Source organism: Papio anubis, chromosome 11 (genome assembly GCF_008728515.1).
Source record: "Papio anubis isolate 15944 chromosome 11, Panubis1.0, whole genome shotgun sequence".
Taxonomy (NCBI): domain Eukaryota; kingdom Metazoa; phylum Chordata; class Mammalia; order Primates; family Cercopithecidae; genus Papio; species Papio anubis.
The window spans coordinates 5992156-6018770 of NC_044986.1; the positions used below are offsets into that span (position 1 = coordinate 5992156).

General features: G+C 46.3%; 1 protein-coding gene across 4 annotated transcripts in view; it reads right to left on the reverse strand.

Moving 5' to 3' along the window:
- Positions 1–26615, reverse strand: part of DOCK1 (dedicator of cytokinesis 1) — a 542700-nt gene that overhangs the window by 97172 nt on the left and 418913 nt on the right. For all 4 annotated transcript variants that reach the window (XM_017944437.3, XM_017944438.2, XM_017944436.3 and 1 more), the window contains exons 30-32: positions 19124–19202; positions 13857–13957; positions 3040–3098 (exon numbers count right to left, since the gene is read on the reverse strand). In XM_017944437.3, coding sequence (XP_017799926.1) covers positions 3040–3098; positions 13857–13957; positions 19124–19202 — 239 coding nt within the window. The remainder of the gene's footprint in view (positions 1–3039; positions 3099–13856; positions 13958–19123; positions 19203–26615) is intronic.

Sequence of the window (26615 nt, forward strand, 5' to 3'; positions counted from 1 at the left end):
ATTGTTTCCAAGTCCGTGACCCTAATTGGCCGGTCATGGTTTACTTTTGACCTCTTGGCCGCTTCTCAGGCCAGAGTCAATGTTCCTGGCTAAAAAGCTGCAAAACACACATCTCATGCATTAATCACCATATTCAAATCAGCCACTGACAGGAAGGAAGGGGGAAATTTGCTCTCTTCACTGCAACATTTTCCAAATCAAAAGTCTCCTGTCGCTTGACTTGGCCTATCTGGGGCATGACAGATAACGTCAAGAGAACCAAGTGCTTTGTGTCAGACCCAAGTGTATCCTCAGAAGGCCGGGCCTGCCCAAGCACTTGCAGGGGGCACGAGGAGAAACTCACCATTTCTGGGCCCACCTTTCCTTCCTTCATTGTTATCGTGGCACGTGGCACAAATTGAAATGGAGCCACTTTCAATGGTGATCAATCTCAGGGACTACAGAGGTGACATTAAATATTCTTGAAAACAAAAACAACCCCAAACCAGAAAACTAGAAAGGCAGGAGCACCCATCAGTCAGGGTGATCTCTGGCCAGCTGTGGCTCGAGCTGAGTTTTAGAGGCTCCCTCGGTGCTAGGCAATGACCGTGGCACATGGAGAGCAGTGGAGGATCCTGGGGGTGCTCAGGGGCCAGGGTGAGTCGCATGGTGGCTGCAGCTGTGTACGGGGAGAAGGAAGCATTTCAGTATGTAAATACCCATCAGACCCTCTGCTAGGGTGGTGTCTCCAGTTATCAAAAATGATGTGAAATGTTATTGAGCCACTCCAGAATGAGAACCTTCATTTGAAAGTCTATGTGCAAGCGTCCTCTCGGGGAAGATAGACAACTCACCATCTATACTTCAGAGCTGAAGTGTAGAAGAAAACGGACTCACTCTTTTAGGAGGGGCCAGGGTAAAAGATGGCCTCAGAGAGAGCCTGTGTCCAGAGGAGAGGTCTGGGGTCTGCCCTGAGAGCCCGACTGTGGCAGGTGGAGCTCATGTCACCTCCTTCATGAATGCTGGTGCCTATAAAAGTCCTGGACTCCCTGAATTCCAAGAGAGAACAGCCCCCCTCCATGCCACTGCTGTGAAAGCCCTCTGCCCTCTCCTGCCTCCCTCTCTCCTGGGACCACACTGGGTCCCCGCCTGGCGTGGAGCCTGCCATCTGGCCTGCCAGAGCAAATGACACATGCATCTGTCAGAGCATGATTTTAACAAAGAACACAGAGAGATCAATTAGAATGAATCATGGATGGTCCTCCTCCCTGTTCTAAAAGCCTTAGCACTTTATTACTGAGATCATCGTATATATATATATGTCATAGAACTCTTGAGTTTTGGGATTGGAAGGCTCTTGAAAAATTCAGTCCAACCACTTTATCTAACAGCCCAGAAAGACTGAGCCATGTGAACTAGGCCTCACAGGGAGGCAGGAGTAGGAGAGGATGAAAACTTCAAGATGGGACTTATCATCTCTCTTGACTCTGAGCCCAGAGCCCCTACCTTCCTCCCTGGGATGGCAGGAAGGCCAAGGACAAGATGGTGCCTGGTAAATATCATGTTGCAGAGATCAGCAGGCCCTTTGACAGCTGAGACCCCATACTCAGATTCTGGACATAGGAGCTACTGCAGCAAAGTCATGTGCAGAGACCTAGCACAGAGCTTCCTTGAGGGGTCCTCCACTGACTCCAGGACGGACACCCAGAAAGGATGCAATGGTGTAGGTTCTCTTTGTACTGGGAGGGCACAGGCAGACAGGGCCACTCTGACCCACTCTCCATCCTCACCTGGGAGCATCTGCTGTGGCTTTCCATTCCTGAGAACCTAATTAGGCCTCATGTCAAACCGAACAATGGCAAGGAAGATGCAAAAGCAAATAGTGAGCTGGAAGTGAAGTGTGGCTCGCTGGGTTCCGCGTCTTTCTTGCCATGTTCTCCAGCCACCGCAGGGACTCACAGAGGCTCAGGAAGTAAGCAGGCTGGGGCGCAGCTAAGTTGTCCCAACCTTGGTGCAACAAGTGAAACCCTAATGCAACGAGGCTAACAGAGTGATGCGGACAGACCCCTGCCTGCTTCTAGTAGGAAAAGATTCGCTGAGGTAGAGGGGAGAGTGGAGGGTTTCTCGCAACAAGCCAATGCAGGCTTCTCGTGTCCATTTGAAGGAAGGAAGTAGAGGCCTGGAGATCCTGGGGCAGAAAAGCAACTGATGCTTTGCTCAGGACCAAGGCAAGGCCACCAGCACCCCATGGCCTAGGACACCTCGGCACAAAGCAAGCCCAGGGCTGAAGGCAGGAGCCAGAGGGAGCTTCATCTCAAGGAGGAGTGAGGCCGGATTCTGTACTGTAGAGGTACCATAGAGATGCTGAGGGTACTGTAAAGATGCTGGGAAGATACCAAGTTATTGTCAGTCACTGATTTCTTGAAGGGGCTTATCTACAAGAATTACATGTCACATTGGTTGAAATTTTAATAGTGAATTTATTCTTACTGTTCATGATAAAATTAGTTGGAAAAACTTAATTACTTAATTTATAAATAAAATCATATTAATTTCATATATACACACAGACCCTTCACTGCTTTGAGTGCAGGAGCATGTTAGGCTGCCACCACCTGGTGGCAGCGTACCTAAATACAGGATCTGCTTTTGAGGAGGTGAATTAACCCTTCAGAAGGCAGAGTCTATAAAACTGAATATGCTAGGTGATGGCAACTGTCAAAGCAGGATGAGCTTCCTGTTTGACACAGAAGGAACTGAGGCGACTGGGGGAGGAAGGCAATGCCAGGGAGGGCGGAGCTCCAAGCCATATGTCCACCTGACACAAGAGGGTGCTCTGCGGATTTTTCTTTTTGCCACACCCGTGAGATTTTCTTTCCTTGCCTTTGGTCTTCTATCTCTTAAATCCTGAAAACAGTTACTACAAAGAGTAGCAACTGCTGTCCAAGGAACAGAAGCCATTAAGATCTTAAGACATCCCAACACTGATGAACAGGGCTAGTGTCATGACGCACCAAGGATGCAAGATATTCACCATGCTCCCACATCCAGGCTACTCACCAAGGTTGTACCACATGTCTCTGATTTCAAAGCCAATCTGTCTCCTCATATCTCCGTACCTGGAAATCAGGGAAAAGAAAAACACTGAATCACTCCAGAGGGCATCTGAAAATCGGAATGGAATTAGTCTTAAGTGCAATCAAGCCTTCTAGCACTGAGACAAATAAAGAGAGTGTCAAAGCTTCAACTTCTCTCGCCACCAAAAGGAATCAAAGGAGGAGGGATCTAGCTGGGGGAATCTCACTTTCTCATCACTGAGGAGTACACGACATCGTCCCTCCCGTGGGAACGTGGGGGAAGTTGTGCAGAGTCATGAAAGCATTTCCCTTTCTTCAGTCTCTTGGCTCCTGGGTCCAAGGGGGAGCTTGGTTCCATGCATGTTGTTAGCGTCTAGGCACTGCAGACACCACATAATATCCTACTGCACACAACAGATTTTTTTCCAAAGTTAAAATTAAATCCAGAGTCAGGGCAGACCTCTTCCAAAGTTCTTGCATTTCTCTATGTCATTTTAAATGTAAGGAAGGGCTTAACACCAAAAGATGCCAACAAATCTTCCACCGTTTTGTTTACCAGGGAAAATAAATGCTAATTTTCCTCCCGAAGGGCGCACAGAGGAGGTGTGTGTTTCATGAGTAAACAGAATTTGATGCTCCAGAAGATAAACCTTTATTAGTTTGTGAGCAATTTAACTTTTTCTTTTACTGCCTAAGGAAAAAGCTGATTATATTAAAAATAATAATTTGCAAAATGATCATACAGGATTACAGTTGAGCAGCTGTGTCATCGAGCTTGCTCTGCTCATCCTCGTGTCAGGAGATGTGAGAAGGAAAGCACTGATTATAGACAAACGCGCTGTGGCTCTCGAGACGAAGATCCTGGACGGTAAATCAACAACCTCGGCCTGCTGCCACCTTATTAGAGAAGTCTCTGGTGCCCTAAGCACCTGTCTGTCACTCATGGCGTGAGCAGGCTACAGCCAGAGTGATCATCTCAACCACAGAAGATCAATCTCGCCTGGCAGCTCTGCTGTGGTGCGTGGGAGGCCACGCGCCTTGGCCCACAGTGCCGGCGGAGAAAAGGAACTGGAGCCTATGCCACTCGCTACCAGGACACGCTAGCTCTAAGCGCAGCCCTCAACCAGGTGAGCACTGATGCAGGCAGACTCGGTTAAGGGGGGTGGATCTCAGATGGGGAGACGGCCCAGCATTGAGGCCACAGTAGGAGAGGCCCATCCATGGTTGGCGAAAGCACGCAGGCAGCAAAGCTACTGGATCCGAGTGGGTGGGAGAGAGGAAAGCACCTGCCTAACTCACGCCCCCAACTGCCCAGGAGACACACGACCTGAACACTGCTTGGAAGCTTATACTGCTGGCTCCCCATTCCCATTTTGCTCCTGCACTAAGACAAAGGGATCCCAGCGGCTGCTGCGGCCAGGGCTGGGCAAGGATGTAGCTGGCTGTGGGGTGACCTGGCAGGCTGGCATCCTTGAGGTTGGTGAGGTTCTCGCTGTGCAGGTGGGTGAGTCACCTTCCAGCCAAGCAGGTGTTGGGCAAGCCCAGGAACGTGGCATCAGAAAGAGGTGGCCCCCCCGAACACAAACAGCCCCTGCCCCCGTGTTCCCCAGCAGAGGTGAAATGTTCACAGTGGGGTCGGCCTGGCATGTACTGACCCACTCAAGCTCTGCACATGCTTCTCCATCCCAGCGACACAGAGTTCTTCTCATTCTGGGATGATTCCCTCAAAATAGGATGGCCCAGGCCAGGGGCGGTGGCTCACTCCTGTAATCCCAGCACTTTGGGAGGCCGAGGCAGGTGGATCACCTGAGGTCAGGAGTTCAAGACCAGCCTGGCCAACATGGTGAGACCCTGTCTCTACTAAAAATACAAAAATTAGCCAGGCGTGGTGGCACGTGTCTGTAATCCCAGCTACTTGGGAGTCTGAGGCAGAAGAATTGCTTGAACCTGGGAGGTGGAGGTTGTAGCGAGCTGAGATTGCACCACTGCACTCCAGCCTGGGCGACAGAGCAAGATTCTGTCTCAAGAAAAAAAAAAAAAAAAAAAAGGCCCAATGCTAGGCTGAACTTCATCAGTGTCTGTGCCTTGCTGGACCCGGCTCAGTTACTTCTCTCAGGTCCCAGAATGATTAGAATGATAATGATTCCAGGGAAATCCTAAAGTTCAGACATCCTAAAGTACAGGAGACTCAGCTGCAGTGGATTTCCCACTTGCGGTTTGGGAAATTCAGGAGTGACTTGCTGTATTTCCAGAGCTGGCACCACAATCTGGATCTGGAAGGCCAGGTGCATCCGCTCCTCCCCATCCTCTTTGCCCCTCCCCACCCCTCCCCGATGCTCCCCACCCCTCCCTGCTGCTCCCCACCCCTCCCTGCCTCCCTGCACAATGCCTCTCCATTGGGTGGTGAAGGAGGTTGAGGGGTGAGGGAGTTCCATTCTCAGGTAGACTTTACTGTCGTGTAGGTGGAAGATGACAGTCGCTGGCAGTATTTGAGAAATGGGGGATTAGCAAGGACAGGATAGCACACCCCTCAGGAGAGTCGGGCCTGCAGCGTCAAGGTGCTAAAGATGCGGTTTTAATTGTCAAACAGGACAAGGGCGCTCTAGCCTGGAGCACAGGCAGTGAGGGAGAGCGGGGACTTGAGGGGAAGGGCCGGCTGGATGTCCCTGGCAGCGAGAGGGATCTTTTCCTTGGTTTTAATAAGAAGGCAGCTTTGATGAATCTATACATGCCCCAGAATAATCCCCAAATAAAGTCACAGCTGTCACCAGACCTCAAGAGGGCTTCCCAAGCCATTTCTTCGTTCTTCCCACGGAGGAGGAAAAAAGGATAATTGAGAGTGTAGGGCTAATAAAGCTTATTGCCTGGAAGCAGAACCCCGGGCTGGCGGCAGCCCTGGGGACCATAACTAAGTTCCTCTCTAGCAATAAACAGCCTAAGGGACTGCACCAGTTGTACAGGAGAGAAGCAAAAGGACATGGCCATCCTCACCGGGAAGGAGTAGAGAATCCAAGTCTTCAGACTCCCACACCCACAGCACGCACCCCCGGGACCAGGGACTTTCCGTGCCTCCACAGCACGACACAGCGTCGCATCTTTCAAAGTGCTTTCCTTTCACTTGCTTTTGGAATCAGACTATGAGCTGAGCAAGCCGACACCTCTGTGCCCATTTTCTCAATAAGAGAGCTGAGATTCACAGTGGGGAACACACATGCCTGACTCCACCGAGCCAGGATGGCCTGGAGCTTCTCACCTGCGCCCACCCACGGCATGACTGAGCAGGAGAACGTATGCTTAGGAGGCACACTTCCTACCACCTAGGGCGATCTGGGATCCCACATCCAGGCTGTAACCTGGACATAAAATTGTGTGAATTTGGTCCCTGTGGTCTAACCTTAGCACCTGGTTTCTTGCATCTTCACTCCAACAAACATACCCCCGAGCGACAGCCCAGGCTTGGGGGTAGGGCCAGCCTGAGCCTGAATCTAAGCACACTGGGCAATTTACTCGACCACTCTGACCTCCATCTCCTCCTCTGTAGTGCTGGGAGAATGGTGCATGACGCTCAGTCCTAGGTGTTCGTGAACAACAAGAGAGTGATGATGTCCCTGTCTTATCTGGCAGGCACTGGAGCCACGCTAGGTCCTTCCTTTAAAATCTCAGGCTGGGCATAATATTCCCCTCATGATTGCAATGGTCATTTAGATCGATTCACTTAGTGAACATTTACTGAGCACTTGGGCCAGACACAAAGCTAATGTAGAAATATGACTATTCATATTGGAATATTAATATTACTATAATATGGAGAACAGACAAGACCCACAAACCATAGTGGGCTATGAGCATGGTAAGAGAGACGAACATTAACAAAATAATCACACAAGATAAACATGTATAGATATAGAGATAGAGGAATTGTTTTTGTGAAGGCCAGGATCACGGCTTTGTCGGGAAAACATGGGAACTGTGAGAAAATTTAACAGTGGGCTCAGCTTGCCTCTGGCAGGAGTTTTCTAGGCCAGTAATATTTGCTCTGAGATTTGAAGAAGGGGAGATGAAATCTGGATGAAGAGCGTAGGGAAGAGCATTCCGGGCAGAAGGACCAGCAGGCGCCAAGGCCCCGTGGCAGGCAGGTGGGGAGTAGGTGAGTGCCCGGTGGGTGTGGCTGCAGAACACAGAGCTGGCTCCTTCAGTGGAAGAGGCCGGGGGTGAAGGGGATGCACTGTGAGCAGAGGCTGCAGGAGGCAGGTGTTTTTAAAGCGCCCCCCCTCCGCCACTTCTTTTTAAGTTTCATAAACTTTTCTGACATAAAAAATACATGTATTAACCAGCACATATATTAATATACGTGTATGTGTATAAAGTTTTATGAAATGATGCTTAACCTTACTGCCTGCAATGAATGCTGGTATTTTTTCCTAGATTCTATTTCACTGAAAAAAGAAAAAAAAAGTCTATTGGTCATGACTAGTGTGGGTTGGACTGTGTCCCCTTTAAAGCTATGTTGAAGTCCTAAACCCTGGTATCCATGACTGTGACCTTATTCGGAAATAGTCTTTGCAGATGTACTGAAGGTAAGATGAAGTCATACTGGAGTAGGGTGGCCTCTAGATCCAGTGACCTGCGTCTGTATAAGGAGAGGGAGATTGACAGACACAGATACATAGGAAGACAAGGGAGAAGGCCACAGGAAGATGGGGCAGGGATTGGAGTGACACAGCCACAAGCCAAAGAACGCCGAAGACCGGGGCAGCCACCGGAAGCCAGGAGGGAGGCAGGGAACCTCCAGAAGGAACCAATCCTGCCCACACCTTGATTTTGGACTTCTGGCCTCCATAACTGTGAGACAATAAATTCAAGTCGCCCGGTTTGTGTTCACTGTTACGGCAGATCAGCCGAGGAAACAGATGTGATGGCCCTTTAAGTGAATATTCTGACCCAATCAAAGGTTGAGACCTGCAGTTTGAAAAATGCTTTCCTAAGGAAAGAGCATAGAATGTGAAGGCCTAAGACCAAGGTGTGAGGAGCCCCCTGCCACTCGATGCTGGGGTTCAGGGGTAGGAATCTGACAAGAGAGAGCAGACACCAAAAAGCTTGGAGAGAAACTCAGGAGAGTTCTGAGAGCGAAGAAAAGTGTGTTCTGAGATGGAGGGAAAGAAGAAACCTGTTGAGGATGGAGGAGAATATCTAGGAGGCTGAACACCCTTCCACCTGCCTGGGGGCAGCTGGGACCTGGCTGAGGTTCTGGGGGAATGCTGGGAGGTGGGGAAAGGAGACAAGGAGAAGGCTGAGATGGACCTAAAGGAAGCTGGAGGGAGCTGATGGCTGGGGTGAGGCATTTTTAACTTCATGGGAAAGACTGGTGGGTTCTTAAAGAGGTGAGAGGGGTGGGACCTCAAATGGGAACCAGTGAATGGGAGTAAACCTTGCCAGACACAGGTCTGATGTGACAGTGCCTACCTGCCTGAGGCACGACACACCACCACCGGTGCATGTGGGACACAGTGAGCTTTTCTGACTTGAAGTTGGCACAGGTCACCGCTTGTTAAGTCTAACTCCCTGAGTCTCCTTCTAATAAGTGAATTTAATTTTGAATAATTTCAGTCTCTTGAAAAAAATTAGTACAGACACAAATTAAATTAATCACATCTCCTGTTACAATCAGGAATATACAGTTGCGGCTTCTGATTAGGTCACACTGCAAAATGGGGCTTGCATAGCATGTTTATTTCCTGTTAGTTTCCTTAAAGGTAGTATCTAGAGTTTGACTTAATCTCCTGGAGGTGCAGAACCCAGTGTTTGGTCAGAAGGAGATATTTTGGTCCCATTGTGAAACCTATCCTCTTAGAACACTGCAGACTTGTATAGTTACAAAAAAACAAAAACAAAACCAAAACCTCCCCAAAACTGGAAGCAGCCTAGGGACCAGGTGGGGAGGAGGTCTTTGTGGATGGCCTCTCTGCACTGAGCTGAACTTTGCCATCAAACTTTAACCTCTCGTGCTGAAACTTTAAGTGAGCCCTTTATGCTTAGACATGCATGAGGCCCAATTCATGAACCCTTTTCCTCTTCTGGTCCTGAACACAGAAGCTCCTTTGCAGTCTTTCAACATACTGCCCCACACCAGGGTGCACGTGTCTTGCATATCAAAATTGTCAAGCTGGCTGCTAATCAAAAGTCATCCCTTTTACATTTTGGTCATATTTCCTGAGCCCCAATAATGTAAAAAAGTCTAGGGGGCTGGATTGGGAGGAAGAGCTGCTGGTCAGGTTTAGAATTCTGTTAACATCTCTGTCCTTCCTTGGGGGTCACTAGCACCAAGGATGTCTGAAGGTCGAGCCAGTTAAAATTTCATATTATGGACTTGATTCCTAGGGGTTATTTATTTTGTGGTACACTGGTGAATATTATACTCAATTTGGGTCTGCCATAATCAGTTCTCTGTGTGGTATGGCCCATTCTTTTATTTACTCCCATGCACGTTGGGGAATGTCTTTAGAATGAAAATCCTAATTATCTCCCCAACCTCAGTCATTAGGAGGATGGAGCAGGCAGGTCTCCTGCTGCTGGAATTTCTATTGTTTTGAGCCACAAAGCTGTGGACCAAGCAGAGGTGAGGAGCTGCAGGGCTTGGCAAGGGGGAAGGGAAGGGTAGGCTGAGGGGTTGGGGATGCTCCCTCGGATGCCTTAGGTTGGACTCACAAGCCCTAGAGTGAGAGACAGGCCCCAGATGGAGGCAGTGCTGAGCCTACTAAGTGGGTGTGTCATGGCTCCACCTTTAGACCACACGGCTTTCCCCCTAGAAACAGACAGGTGCATGCATCTTGCTCCATGGGGCTCCAAGTCAGCGCTCACCATTTGCTCAGAGCATGAGGTTGACTCCCAGACCACGAGCCCCCACGCCCTGCCCCAAGCTCCAAGTCGCCCAGGTCCTGCTGCTCCCTTACACTTTGACAACCCAGATCATGTCTCTGCTTATATGTAGATGGCGCCATGCCCTTTGGCATTTGATGTTCCCTGGCAAACCTCTCAGCTGCCTTCACCACCCAGCCGGGAAGCTCAAGCTGCCAGGAGGCTTCTGTCTCCCACGGCTGAGTCCCACAGGCCATCTCCGGGCTGCCAAGGCCCTCTGTCACCACTCCATGTGTGCCCCACTCCATTCATTATATTTGCTTCTCCATTTACCCCACTAGACCATGACCTTCTTTGTTATGAGGTCTGTGTCTTTGTCCCCGGCACCGGGACCCAACTGAGCACAGAGTGCGCACTGAATCCCTTTTAACCAGACAATTTTAAATCACATTTCTAGGTACTGTATGTGCCCGAGAAAATTTAAGCACTGGGGTAGGACATCTTCACATATTTCTTATGCAGGTTTTGCTATTTAGAAATAAAATTTGCAAATGGACTATGAAGGGCTGAAGGCTTATCAAGTGGCATAAAGACTACAACAAATAAAGCTGACCCTCCATATGTGTGTGCCACACGGCCTCAAGGTCAAGGCAGCCTTATCTCAGGCTCCGGGGCTTTGTCCTGGATCTCCTGTCACCTCCACAAGGGGAGTTCTGGAGGGGCCCCTCAGACAGCACAAAGCCCCGAGGCTATCCTGCCAGGGTCTGCAAAGACAACTTGTGAATTGCCTGGGGACTTTTCCTGGGGAAACTCCAGAGTCTCCTGTTGTTACCATTGTGACAAAGAGAATACGAAAGCCCTAAGGAGAGACCCTGGGTGACTCCTGAGGGGGCGATACCAGCTGGCTGTGTTTAATTTTCTGTGGCTTTGAAGCTTCTGAATCCACGCCACTGTGTGGGAAGCAAACGTTTTCTTTAGCAGCCAAAGCCCTTCGAGGTTAATGTTCTTTTTCTTTTTTCTTTTCTTTTCTTTTTTTTTTTTTTTTTTGAGACAGAGGGTCTCACTCTGTCAGCCAGGCTGGAGTGCAGTGGTGTGATCATGGTTCATTGCAGCCCCAACGCCCTGGGCTCAAGAGATCCTCCCACTTCAGCCTCTGGAGTAGCTAGCACCACATGTGCGCGCCACCACGCCTGGAGAATTTTTGTATTTTTTTGTGGAGAAGGGTGTTGTCATGTTGTCCAGGCTGGTCTCAAACTCCTGGACTCAAGCTATCCTCCCATCTTGGCCTTCCCAAGGGCTGGGATTACAGGTATGAGCCACTGCACCGGTGTTAATGCTTGTCTCGATGTTGCCTTAGGCTCTTAACACTCACACCAACAGGAGGAAGGGCCCAGCACAGAGCTGCCCTGCTAGGGCTTGCGGGGTGCTCAGCCCCAAATTGTTTTATTCTAGAATCCACTAAGAAGATGCCAGTTCTTTTGAGGCAGATTTCCAGTTTAAATTCACCTCTCTTCTCCCGCAGGCATCTCCAAGGCCAGGAGCTGCAGCGTGCTTGGCAAAGAGTGGGCTCTGAAGACAGCTGGGGCTGGGCTCGGGTCCCAGCTTCACCCTACAGTGGGCCCTGGGCACGTGGGCAGGCGGCTCCACCTGCTGTGGCCGAGCTGTCCTTTCGCTGGACGGGACAACAGGGGGCGTGTGCTGAAAGAGGTGTGTCTGCACCTAGTGGATTCACAGTGCATTGAAGTGCATTGTGCTTCATTTGCTTAGTGTGCACTGGTCACTACCATCTGCACTACAATTCCCAGCATGAAGACAAATCAACAACAACAGCAACAACCACAAAGCGCCATCGCTCCCTTCCCCTGGGCCCTGAGGGAGCGCGCATTCCACAAAGCAGGAGCCCGCGCCTCTGCTCAGCCAGTCTCCAGAAGATGTAGCCTGGAGAAGTCTGTCTCTTGATGCTAGAAGCCAGGACGAGCGGCAGCCACCTGTGCAGGCCCAGAGGTGGGGGGCTACAGCTGCTGCGTGCCGCTCCGGTAGTCAGAGGCGAGCACCCACTCTGCCTACACCATTCTCAATGCTCGGCTCAGCAAGTGCATTTCTTGTTTCTGAACAATGATCACTGTTTGCATGGATGGCTGTCAGACAGGAATCACCCAGCTGAGGAAGCCTGGCGGAAAGATGGCCAGGTGAAAGGTGATCTTTAGTTAGATAGGTGCAGACCAAAAGCTTGAAGGTTCTAAAAGCAGCCCAGGTGAAAATCGTGGGCCCTGAACTGCCTAGATTAGAATGCTGCTTTGCCACATTCTAGGTGTAGGACTGGCCAAGTGGCTCAGTCACTGTGTGTGACCTTCCTCATCTAGAAACTAGGGCAGATATGAGGGCCTAAGGAATACTTTTGCTTTTTAATGATTATAGCTGAAAAATGCACATGAAATGCTTAGAAAGTCATTGACATAAAGTACTGGCTGAGTAAATGATTTGCTGAAATACACTCATGCTTTGCTAATGACAGGGATATGTTCTGAGAAACATGTCGCTGGGTGATTTTGTCATTGTGTGAACATTGTAGAGTGAACTTAAACCGAGATACTACAGCCTACTACACAGCTCTGCCATACGGTATAGCCTACTGTTACTAGGCTACAAACCTGTACCACATGTTTGTAAGGTACCATGTGACTATAATAAATACCACAGGCAAATGTAACACAATGGTGAGTATTTGTGTATCTAAACAAAGAAAAGTTACAGAAAAACACAGCATGTAGTCAGTCTGTGGTTATGTAGTGCGTGACTATAATTCTTTCTTTTCTTGTTTTTTGAAAGGAGGTCTTGCCATGTTGCCCAGACTGGAGTGCATGGCAATTCACAGGTATGACGATGGTGCACTGCAGCCTTGACCTCCTGGGCTCAAGTGATCTTCCTGCCTCAGCCTCCCAAGTAGCTGCTATTACCACTACTGGCTGAGGACCAGAGCCCAGCTCATGACTATAATTCTTACTCTCCAGAGATCATGTGCTTTGGATTTGCCCTGAAAGTGACATACAGACTCACAGGATATGAGAAGGAGCAGCCGCCGCCTTCTGAAACTCTTTCTGGAATCTCCAACCTCAGTTAGCAGCATGGAGTTGGCCAAGCCTTAGAACGGTCGAGATATTGCAGAGTATTTATATAATGACAAACAGTGACTGATGACTCGGCAACACCACAGCAATTTCAGAACTCTTCTCCAAAGGACTTATGAAAAGAACACCGACAGCAGTGAGAAATTAGTGAAACTGAGGCAAAAAGACAGGAGCAAGACCCTCCGGGTGCCCAAACACGGGAAGAAAGCCCATGCAACAATTGTGTTTCTTGAGACTGAATCATGAGCAGTGCATGATGCAAACTGGGGTTACAGAGCGGAAGGAGCCGGCAAGGATCTCAGCCTTCATGGAGCTTCGGAGATGTTTATTTACAATGATACAAGGTGCCACTTTAGTCCATTCAAAGCTCCTGCCCGGAAGAAGACAGGGGTTTTCTGCTGCCAAGAAGGAACCACCAATAACTCCCCAATGAGTTGTTCAACAATCCCAACAGAGCCAAGAGCTTTCATCAGAAGCTCCTTTCGAATTGAAGAATTAAGCACTAAAGTGAACCATATGTGAAATGACATCAGAATAGTGCACAGCAAAAGGAATTATCTCCGGAAACTGAAATTCTCCGATGTACTAATAGTCTTGAATTACACTGACTTGGAACCTTCCAAGATGAGTCCTGCAATTTTAGATCTTGATTCATGGGTTAGAAAAGGCAAAACCTGATTCATGATTTAAAACCACCCTTTCATTACACCACGATTACATCTCAATTTGTACCAAGTTGGCTTAGAAACGACATGAAAATTATGCTATTAGAGTTGGAGGCTCCTGCCCGCAGTTTCAGAGCTGGACGAGAACTTACTTGTTAAGGATTTTGGCTCTCTTGGCACTTGAAAAATTCTCCAGTTGCAGGGACTCTTGAGTAAGGAAAGCAACAGCCAGGTGAAAGTAGTTGTTCCACAGCTGAAAACCAAAAAGGAGGAGATGCTAAGTTGTTAAACAGCTTGATACAGGATCTCAACAATGCTCTCAGACATTTATCATTTCCTCAGCACACACTTCTGAAAACTTAAAAGAACCCCACACTCACTCTATACATGTTGCTAACCAGCCCCCCACGGTGTAGTTCAGGCCTGGGTGTGTGGGCTCGGAGGCCACAGTGCACATATTCAAATCCCGGCTCTGCCATTTACTTGGACAACTACTCTAACCTCTTTCTGCCTCAGTTTCCTCATGGATGAAATGGGAATTTCAAGAGTATCTATCTTATAGGAGTGCTCAGAAGATCAAAGAAGTAAATATATGCACAGAATTTAAGGCGGTATGGTACAGAGCATGTGTAAGCACTTCATCAATGTTAGTTTATTTATTTATTTATTTATTTTGAGATGGAATCTCCCTCTGTTGCCCAGGCTGGAATGCAGTGGCATGATCTTGGCTCACTGCAACCTCTGTCTCCTGGGTTAAAGCAATTCTCCTGCCTTAGCCTCCTGAGTAGCTGGGATTACAGGTGTGCACCACCATGCCTGGATAATTTTTGTATTTTTAGTAGAGATGGGGTTTCACCACGTTGGCCAGGCTGGTCTCGAACTCCTGACTTTAAGTGATCCACCTCCCTCAGCCTCCCAAAGTGCTGGGATTACAAGTGTTAGCCACCATGCCGGGCCAATGTTAGCTTTTATTAATGTAATTATGAAGCTCTTCAGTTAAGAATAGTATAGATTTCATGCCGGGCGTGGTGGCTCACGCCTGTAATCCCAGCACTTTGGGAGGCCGAGGCGGGCAGATCACGAGGTCAGGAGATCAAGACCATCCTGGCTAACATGGTGAAACCCTGTCTGTACTAAAAATACAAAAAATTAGCCGGGCGTGGTGGTGCGCACCTGTAGTTCCAGCTATTTGGAGGCTGAGGCAGGAGAACGGCGTGAACCCGGGAGGCGGAGCTTGCAGTGAACCAAGATCGCGCCACTGCGCTACAGCTTGGGTGACAAAGCGAGACTCTGTCTCAAAAAAAAAAAAAAAAAAAAGAATAGTATAGATTTCCAAAATTTAGGATGCTACTATACCCCCAAATCATATATACACTAGACAAGGAAAACAAATGTAAAAGGATCAAATATTTCGTGTTTCAATACACCCATATTTCAAGGGTTTAGGGACTACATATGTGTGGTTTAAAAGACTATGGCCTTTAGAAGAAAGTTGTGGGTCTCAGTTTTCTCATTTACAAACCAGGGATAATATTTATTATATCAAAGGAGATAGCTGCAAAGAGTTCTATAAAAATAAAGTGTGAACATTATATTGACCCTATTTGTAATGACCTGAGAAGTAAGTGGCAATTTAAGAGCATTTGTAGGATTTGAGAAAAGTCTGTTGGGTTTGCATTTATCCAACACTTCCCATGAATGGCACACTTTCTATAGTCATGCACCAGCTCATTTGATTACCACAGAATAACCAAGTAGGTGCTGTCATCTCCATTGCAGAGCTGAGATTTAGAGACCAGCCCAAAGCTACAGGAAACACATGAAGCAGAATGGGGGTCTGAGCCTGGGACCCCCAACCTCAGAGCCCACAGTGGGGCTCTTTTTTAGCCCCCTTTATAAAGAAAGGGGAGCAGCAGTCAATAAAATACAAGTCATTCCTTTTGTTTTTGGGACTCCCACCGATTTCAGCCTTGCCACAGCACCGGCAGGAATCACTGGCTGCAGCCACCTGTATTCTGAGAATCATGGTCAGGGGCTCAGCCAGAACAGGACCCATGCCTGCAAGGACACAGAACAGATCTTAATTCCTACCTGCTCCCTTTAACAACAACAACAGCAACAGCAGCAACAACAACAAAACACGAATGCTTCTTTTTACATGACAGCTTCACCAACTCCTAATTCGTTCTTTTCCTATATAGGACCAGGACTGCCTTGGAGGCAGAGCACTCATGGTAGCGGTGGTGGTGTTTAAATTAAGATCTGTTCTGGGTACGTGCAGACACGGGTCCCGTTCTAGATGGGCCTCTGACTGTGACTGTCAGAATGCAGCTGACAGCAGGCAGCAATTCCTGTTAAACCCTCCTCAAACAATAAATACGTGTGTCACACCTGCCAAGGGGCAAAGCTCTATGTGGGCCCTGAAGCACATGGCTTGCAAGGTGTTTGGGCTCACGGTGAGAGTCCAAGGGGCCATCCTCATGAAACAGGAAGAAAGCCAGGGAGCACCAGCATGCTGAGAAACAGGCTCCACCACCAGAGCAGCCACACCTACCACACACAGGAATCTACCCAGCAAGCCACGCATGAGACCTGACCTAGAAAAAACTAGAAAAATGGCACAACAAATACCTAAATAGTCCAGCATGAGATGGGGAAAAAAATACTGCAAAGTATTCCCTCAAATACTATAAACTTCCCCCAAATTTATTTATCAATTCAATGGGATTCCAGCTAAAATCCAAGCGGTATGTTTTTAAAAAAGAAACTCAGCCATCTGATTTTAAACTCTGAATGGAACAGGACATGCACAAAAACAGTCAAGATAATTCTGCAGTAGAAAACAAGTGGAAGGCGGGTCGTGGTGGCTCAGGCCTGTAGTCCCAGCACTTTGGCGGGCGGATCACAAGGTCAGGAGATCAAGACCATCCTGGCTAGCACGGTGAAACCCTGTCTCTACTAAAAAATACAAAAAATTAGCCAGGCTTGGTGGCAGGCGCCTGTAGTCCCAGCTACTCAGGAGGCTGGGGCAGGAGAATGGCGTGAACCCGGGAGGCAGAGCTTGCAGTGAACCGAGATCGCACCACTGCACTCCAGCCTGGGAGACAGAGCAAGACTCCGTCTCAAACAAACAAACAAACAAACAAACAAATAAGTGGAAAAGTAGTGACTCTGCTAGCTGGGCACAAAGGTAAAAGGATTAAGCCTCTATGATATTAACACAAAAAATGGAATTTATACACACATACATTTATAATTATGTTAATTATAATTTCAAATCATTGGAGAAAGGGTCATCTATTCATGAAATGATGTAGTAAGTTAGATCCTTACCCCTATACTAACTACAGAAATCCCAAATGGATTAAACACTTGAAAGGTAAAACAAACACAAAAACACAAAATCACAAAGGTATTAGCAGATTCTAATACAAAATAGTAAAATTTAGAAGTATATAATATTAAGGCAAGGAGAGATTTGCCAAGTAAAACATAAAACCAGACAGCTGTAAAAGAAATACAGATTTTCTACAGATTTCACTGTAGAAAAATGAAATATTTCTATATGATAAGCCTAAAACCATGCCTAGCCTATATCAAGAATTCCAACTTATAAAAAAGGAAGACAGTCAAATACAAACATGAGCAGAAGAAATGATCAGAGAGTTCACAGCAGAAACCCACACAGCTGCTAAGTATTCTTAGCCTAAATAATCATCAGAAAAATGCCAATAAAAACATAAATCAATCATTTTAAAGAAATCAGTGTTGAAGAAGATTCTAGATAGAAAGTGGCTGCTCTCAAACAAGGTTGGTGGGATGGCAAATTGCTCAAATCATGTCAGGAAGGAAAGTGCTCATTTTCCATCAAACTTAAAATGTCGTATCATTTGGCCTAGAGATCAATCTATTCCACAGCAATGCGTGCACTAAGAGGCACATGTATCGCAGCCTTCACGGTAGCACAGCTTGTGATTGTAAAGAACGGGAAACGGCCTCTAGGTTATCAGTGCAGAAATGGCTGAATAAATGTTAGTACATTCACATCGTGAATAAATGTTGGTACGTTCACATCGTGAATAAATGTTGGTACGTTCACATCGTGAATAAATGTTGGTACGTTCACATCGTGGAATATGACAGAGCTGAAAAACACAGAGTATGATCCAGTTCATGTTAAAGGTCAAAAGAAAACACACACAGGCCCATATAAATGCTGAAAGCGTGACCAAGAATTCAGAACAATGAGTTAAAAGTTACTCCTGCAGAGAAGCAGTGAGAGGCAGCAAAGCGGCAGGAAGGAATGTTTCCTATTTTACCTGCTAAACTGATATTCAGCACATATACATTGTATCAGGAGAAAGTATGTTATTATGACATATGAAAACAAGCATTCAGCAGAGAAAATGATAAAAAAAAAAAACTACAAACAAGTAACATGTTTAGATATATGGCACCTGATATATTATTATCTAATTCTGTCCTATAATGCCAATATGATAAAAATTTAAAAATTAAAAATTATAAAAATAAGGGCAATGCAAATGGAAAAGTAGGTGGCTATATAATTTTTGCTATTGGGTAACTTATTTTGGGGTTGGATCACCCAATGGGTAAACAAAAATTCTTCAGGTTCCTTTTGAGAGAGTGAACCATGTTGCCCAGGAAATAAACATGCCATTGGTATCTGCATGCCTTTCAAAAATTTGTAAACTATACTAAAATAACAACTAAGTAATAATAATGACCGATAAAATCATTATTAGCAGAAACACATCAAGAGTACAATGGAAGTGAGAGCCACACATTTTGAATGCACAGTAAGAAATCAGGCCAGGCAAAAATCAATCCTCACAGCAGGCATGCACACACACACACACACACACACACACGCTCTCTCTCTCACACTGCGTGCACCAAAGGAGCATTTCCAAGGGACCATGGGGTCTCGGGGGCAGGGTCTCTGGCCTGCTAAAAGCCACTGCTAGTAGCACAAGGCTGAGAGAGGATATGGAGGGAATACAGAGTTATAAAAGCAAACTGAGCTCGAGGTGCAGACCCGCATCTCCTCCTCTGCTGATCCTCCCTCCACAGTAAGATGAGCTGAGACAATTTTGGCAGCTACACACACTGGGACTCGGTGGCCTCCCTGCTTGGAGAGTTCCTCCTTGTCACTCTGATTCAATAGCTTCTCTCTGAAACAACGCTATCTCCTTCCTTGCTAAATTAAGCAAATACTCCAAAGGCATAATTTTCACTCCTCAGGTTCCAATAGTACATACTATAAATTCCATTTCCGCATCTTGGATGGGAGACCAATTAAGTTCAAGGATTAGAAATACTGTAAGATATTGGCTCAGACCAGCAATTTGTTCCAACATGATTTCTCCACAAAGGTCGTGTCTACCTCTTCTCTTACCTGTAGCTCAAAGTTGGCTTGATCCAGAAATTTTTTGTTCAGCATATCTGCATACTGATTAATTGCTCGCAGGAAGACTCTGAAAGATCAAGAGAAAATTACATAATTATACACTTACGCTCTGGCACTTCGGTAGGTTTGGCATTTCAATTAGATACAATCCCAGACTGTCTGGAATGTGAACTCTCCAAGTCTTGCACAAAGCTGTGAGGTTTTGCCAATGAAAAGACCACGGAATTCTATGCAGATGTTCTCCAAATTAATCAAGGAAATTAGCACATGCAGGATGAAAGAAACAGACCAAAATAACAGCTTCTGAAAGTAACATTTGAAAAGTATCACTTAAAAAAAAATCTAATTTAAAAAAAGAAAAAAAAAGGTGCAAATTAAATCTTTTTCTCAAGTTGCCATGTCTTAATGTTCTATGATGCCACTGATCTTTGCTTAGCTGGCTTTTTCAAGTTACCCATTTGAAAGCACTCTTCGCAGGGGCTATCAGGCTCGGAAGAGGTTGCTGCAGTATCTCTAGGCTTGGAAGCATCACTTACGACTTCAGTATCACTGGCCTACTTTCCGCATGCTAATTTTGACCACTATTTTACTAGAGAAAAAGTTAAAAGCTTTAGTAGACATGAAAGTGATTTGACAAGAATTTCATCAGGAATTTTAATTTCTTGATTCATTGATAATGTATAATTTTAACGCTCTATAATACCATGACTTTATATACTTTTTATAATGAAATATACAATTTGGACGATCACACATGACTCTAGAATACTGTTTCTCACATTCTTAATCATTCAATAGATTTGTTTTATAACCCTTGAAAGTGTTGACAATACTAAAGCTTCGTCCACTACTTTTTCAATGGCCCTTATCCCTTTGCACAAAGGCAGGATGCAAGAGGAATTAGCATTAGGTCACAGATAATAAACTTAATTCCACTTTCTCTATTTAGACAGCAGGGAACAGCCAGAGTAGAAGGGAAATGTAGGTTACTTACTAGTAACTGCTGTCCTCTGACAGCGTTATCTCTTCAGCTAAGTGCACCTGGAGAAGCTCCCCATGCCCTGGCCATGTCACAGCTGCTAAAAGGCAGTGAGCCAGGAAGGAGGGAAGAAGAAATTCACCACCTGGGGTTTTAAGGAGGTCTCTATCACCACCTTCCACCACCACCTCCCGCCTATCACCTGCGGTCACTGCAGATTCTCTCACACTCACACCGCCTGCCGCTCTGAGAAAGGGATTTGCAGACATTATTTCATCAAGAAACCTATCAGCTGGATCTGGGACCAAAACAGCTACGACAAAGGGCCCATCACGGAGTTTGCTCTTTTGGTCACTAAAGAAACTGTAGGCAGAGTTATTTGACTTCTTCCCTGGGGACATTAAAATATAACCAGAAAGGAGGAATGAGTGTTTTTAAGTGACTATTAATGGAGAGACGCAGGCATTGCTGCCTTGTCCATTAACCAAGAGCACGGGTTGGGCAGCAACATTCCTTAGCCGCAGGGTATGCCCGGTTAAATTTGAATAATAGCTCTTATTGCTGAATTCTGTAATTGATTGGAAAAAAGAAAAGCTGAATACAGGACATTTAGGGCATCCTGACAAATTAATAAAGGATCCAGGACAAAAGTTGCAAAATTCAGGACATACTTTGCATATAGTGGATGTCTGGCAACTCTAATCAGCCTCCAGTCTTGGGCTGGGGTCTGTCCTGTCACCTTCAGCCCCCGGAAGTACAGGGTATGAGCTAGAGAGATGGTCTAAGTAACCCATCTGACCTTGGTAACTGTGTTGAGATAGCCTCTGGGGATGTACACGCAGCAACCCTAGGGATCACAGAAGAGCCCCCAAGTATCAGTGGAATACAACACCTTCTTGTCATTACAGGGTGGGCTGTGCCATGATGCATAAGGACATGGGGCTTCTGACCACTCACAGTTTTTTTTTCACTCATTTTTTTCCTTCAGCTTTAGAACTCTGCTATTTGCAGAGTACCCTAGGGTTCTCATGGGCTTTAAGAAGACACTCTTTCCAGCCCTCTATGACAATAATGACAAGTTTACTAAAACACACATTATTATTATAGGGTAATTATTTTGCCTCAAGATAGCACCTAAACAGTTGCAATATGCTGCTTCTAATTAAGCTCTGGGACAATTGCAACTAGTTAAATAAAGACAGTTCTCAAAATGACTTTTTAAAAAATGCGTTGGCCGGACGCGGTGGCTTATGCCTGTAATCCCAGCACTTTGGGAGGCCAAGGCAGGCAGATCATGAGGTCAGGAGATCGAGACCATCCTGGCTAACACAGTGAAATCCTGTCTCTACTAAAAATACAAAAAAGTAGCCGGGTGTGGTGGCAGGTGCCTGTAGTCCCAGCTACTCGGGAGGCTGAGGCAGGAGAATGGCATGAACCTGGGAGGCGGAGCTTGCAGTGAGCCCAGATCGCGCCACTGCACTCCAGCCTGGGTGACAGAGCGAGGCTCCGTCTCAAAAAAAAAAAAAAAAAAAATTTATATATATATATATATATGTATACACACACACACACACACACACACACACCATGCTAAAATAATGTGAAGGCTGAACAAAAACTTTTTAAGAAACTGACAACCGAGAAAGTGCAGGGCTGAGAGGCAGATTCTGTAATTCAGATTCCCTATAAATTTTTTAAAATGCTGGAACAAAAACAACATGGGAATTCAAGTAGCGTGAGGAAAACTGAAGGAAAGATCACATAAAACCATAATCAGTGCAGTAAACAAAGATCAGATGGTGCCTGGGCTCAATGCGTCAAGAGCTGTGTCACTTGCACAGAAACTTCCAGGACATGCATAAATGATCTGCTACAGCCCACACGTGACGGGACAGAAACACAGCTACGCCTCGGGCCAGTCACCTAACGAGGCAAGGAGAAACATAACCAGAGACTGACTTTTAGGTAAGAAAATCTATTAGTCAGCCGCGTGTGGTGTGGGAGGCCAAGGTGGGCAGATCATCTGAGGTCAGGAGTTCAAGACCAGCCTGGCCAACATGGTGAAACTCTGTCTCTACTTAAAAAAAAAAAAAAATTACAGGCTGGGCACGGTGGCTCATGCCTGTAATCCCAGCACTTTGGGAGGCCGAGGCAGGCAGATCATGAGGTCAGGAGATCAAGACCATCCTGGCTAACATGGTGAAACCCCATTTCTACTAAAAAATACAAAAAAATTAGCCAGGCATTGTGGTGGGCGCCTGTAGTCCCAGCTACTCGGGAGGCTGAGGCAGGAGAATGGCATGAACCTGGGAGGTGGAGCTTGCAGTAAGCTGAAACTGTGCCACTGCACTCCAGCGTGGGCGATAGAGTGAGACTCCGTCTAAAAAAAAAAAAAGAAATACAAAAACTAGCTGGGCGTGGTGGTGTGCACCTGTAATCCCAGCTACTCAGGAGGCTGAGGCAGGAGAATCACTGGAACCCAGGAGGCAGAGGCTGCAGTGAGCTGAGACTGTGCCACTGCACTCCAGCCTGGGTGACAGAGCAAGACTCCATCTCAAAAAAAAAAAAAAAATCTGTTAGTTACTGTAATTCATAAGTTATGTCTAATAAATGTGAAAGTAGGGAAAATAAATAAGAAAATCAAATGAGAAGCGTTTGCATACCAATCTGCTTTCTGTTACAGAGGAATACGAGAAGGATCGCAGGCTAAGCCAAGTGTTTGCATGGGAGGCTGCCTTGCCAAAACTACATGAAGGGCTCTACACAGTGCGGGATCCTAGTCCTTTGTCCAGCAGGCAATCCTAGGGCGTGCGGGGTATGAATGTGCCTGACTCTGCATCCTGACGACTCTACCTGTGCTGGACGCTGCTGGAGTTGGCTTTAGGTAAGAGAAGCCCTCCAGATTGTGAGTAAAGTGTAGGTGTTTCGAAGGCAGTGGCCACATCTGCTTGTTCACCCAAGTGTCCTCAGTGCTGAGTCAGCATTTGGTGCACAGTATACGCTCACTAGGTAACGGACACAGGAATGAATGAGTAAGAGGATGGAAGAATAAGTGAATGAATGAATGGATGAAGGAGCTGGCTCAGAAGGTCAGGCTCTGGCCCAAATGGGAGCCTCAGCATTTGGGAGGCTAGAGTATTTGGCTGCCTCTGGCTCTCCTAGAGTCCTTGCAGAAAACCAGGTAGGTTTTCTGTGGTGGGATTCAGCTCTCTTCAGGTTCTTCTTATGCAAACTTCTCATTAGAGATTCTACCAGAAACGCCAGAAACTCAGGGGGAAGGGATCAAACGCCTTGTGAACCACACACGTTATGAAGTTATGTCTTATTCTGAGCCCGGAGAATTAAGTAATTTCTAAAAAAAAAAAAACAAATGCTGTGAGAATTAAATGCTTCCAAGAATGCTGTCCTAAAAATGGTCAAAATCTATGGAAGGATTATTGGTAATCTAAAATTCAGGAGATAAAACCAAACATACAAATAAATAATCCAGAAACAATCACAGGGAAATTATGTCAACCTAAAAAGATTCAAAAAGCGATAAGGTCTCGAAGCCTGTGAATTTTATTTTTAATGGCTCAATGGAGAGAAATGTTATCTCTTCTTGGTAATTGATTCCTGTCTCCAGGAAGCCAGAAGCATCATCTTTATCAAACTTGTCATAACATTATCCACTTAAAAAAATGTGAGGCCAATAGGAAAGGGAGACGGTTCACTCCCAAGCCAATGCAATTAAAACAACAACAACAAACCAGGAAGCTTTCCTGACTTCTTTCTCTGCTATCCTGGACATTTAACCCCATTCGAAACAAAAACTACTAATTCTTGACAGTGTCAAACATGAGTTTAATTGGAGCCTACACATACACACATTTGTAAAATTAAAGTCTTAATTCACGTATATCTATCTATCGATGACTTCATGTCCATTTAAACATGGAGCTACCTGACCTTCAGAATGTTGCTCAGCACCACCAAGAAACGAGATGTGAGGGAACAGACATGTGAATTCGTTGGATTTAATCATTCCACGATGAATGCATGTATCGTAACATCCACTGCACACCATGCACATACACAATTATTATCTGTCAATTGGAAATAGGATTAAAAAATGTCAAAACAAAAAATGTTGCTGAAGTTTTCAAGATCCTCATATTCTCCACCAACAAATGAAAGCGCTCAACCACAGCGCCTCTAAGCTCCGTGGAACTTGGAACCTACAGGTTTTGTTTTTTGACTTTTTAGATTAAAGGTAAGGAAGAGGCGTCATCACATGATACAAAGTTATTTGAACACCGATATGATTCTCCCTTGATTCGCCCTTGACACCTTACAGAATGTTAAGTCTCATTTAGTGAAAGAGAAAGACAAGCCCTGTGAATTCCGCAGTTCTGTGCGTCTTTGGGAGGCAGGTTGGTGTGGCCGGCGAGGCTCTGCCTGCAGGAGGCACCTGCCGAGGTCCAAGCCTCTCGGAAGCACAAAGGTTCTAGAGGAGCTCCCGCCAGCCTTGCTTTTGTTCTTGGACCAAAAGGGCCGGTGGACGCAGTGCGTGGACTCCCACAGGAGACCATCCCCCAAAGCTGCCTATTTGGAAAGCCATGTGCCAGTAAAAAAAGTAGCACAGTCCTAAATAATTATGTGTTAACTGACTAGAGGGAAACTTAGCAAGTGAAAAGTAATCAGGAACCAATTTAACTATTCCAGGCTCCTGGCACAATTATAGGCCCTTGATTATGACAGAGCCTCAGGCCCTTCTAGCACCCCTGTTACCCAGTGTTTGCTGCCAATAAAACAGGAAGATGAGGAGCCTCATTACTAGAGAGGGAGAATGTGGAGAAAGACATGGAACTTCCAGTGGTTACACAGCCCCATTTCATCACAGTGTGAAGCTGTGGGGGTTTTAAAATTCCTTCCCTAAACTTACTTTACGTTACATAATTAGCTTGTTCACTTCAATAAGAGGGCATTTAAATACCTCCGGCATGAAAACAGACTGCTTTGGGGGTGGAGACGATGTATCTTTTAACACAATGTTTTACCCAAAATGGGTGGGAAAGAAAGGAAACAAATTAAAAGCGACACATTCCTCCATCCCTGCAGAAAAATTGAGTCTAGCAATAGTAGCTGGGAATTTGCCTTCAAATGATTTCTGCATAATTCAGGGATGCTGGGAAGAGGCAAGTTAAGGTGAAGTGGTAACAGAGATGCAGAGAATGTCACTTCAGTTCCATGGGAAGGAGAATCAATGCTTCACCTCAGCCGGTCTGTCTCCTGGCACCTCCCCACACGTGGCAGGGTGGCTCCTTCGTCCAGGTGGTGACTCACATGGCCAGTGACTTCCTACCTGGGGACCTTGACGGGGAAATGAAAACCACAGGTACGGAAAGAAGTGACTTCCAAGAAAGACCCCCAGAATCACAAGGGCAAAGTGATGCAAAGCTGGGGGCCTGGATGCGATCTGCCTCGTGTCTTTGGGATTTGGGAAATGGTGGGAAGACAATGTCACTGGAAAGTTTTGGGAATGAGGTGAGAGGGATCAACTGGGCCAGACTGTGAGAGATACGGATGTGGGGCTCTGGAGTCTGCATATTTGCTTGTGGGCAACAGGGGTGGAGAGGGCGGAGGATTTTAAAGCGAGGAAGGGACCTCTGGGGTCAGGAGCAGGAAAGCCAAAAGATTTCATTGCTATTACTTCCTGTCTGCACTACACTGAGTTTCTTTTTTCCAAGATTTCCTTTCTTTTCTTTTTCATATCAATAAAAGCTTAAACATCCATCAAACTCTTAACTGAAACCTAAATTGCCCCGGACCTCTCTGCTGGTCAGCCCTGCTAGGCACAGGCGTGGGCTATGATGCCGACAAGAACATAGAGGATTCCCAGGGCGCGTCTGCTCTAGCCTTAGGCTGTGTCATCCCCACTTGGGCCTCATGAGCCAAGATTACCGGGCCTTTGTCTACTAATCTGATGCCTGCTAAACAGAGTGACATGCTGTATGCATAGCATCCCAGTTTCCACCAAAACAGCATTCCTGGCCAAGGAATTGTCATGGGCCAAAGGTAAGAAATCCTGAAAGTAGTCAGTTCCCAGCCACCGGGTCCTCCATACTCTCCCAAACGACCACCTCTAGTTTCTGCTGCTTTGCTGCGAAGCATTTGGTGAGTACCCACTAAGTTCCAGACACTGTCATTGCTTTCACATAGATCATGTGATTTAATGCTCACAAGTCTTCCGGGGTATGAATCACCCAATATTTTACATATGAGGAAAAGGAGGCTTTTGGATGCATATGCCACATCGTGTATACCACTCATTTATCTGTTGATGGACACTTGAGTATTCCTACCTTCTGGCAACTGTGAATAATGTTGCTATGAACATCGGTGTACAAATATCTCTTCAAGTCCTTACGTTCAATTACTTTGGATATAGACTGAGAAATAAAAATAAAATCCTAAGTTTCCCAAAGGACTGAACAGACCCCTTCTTGGCCAAAGGGGCCC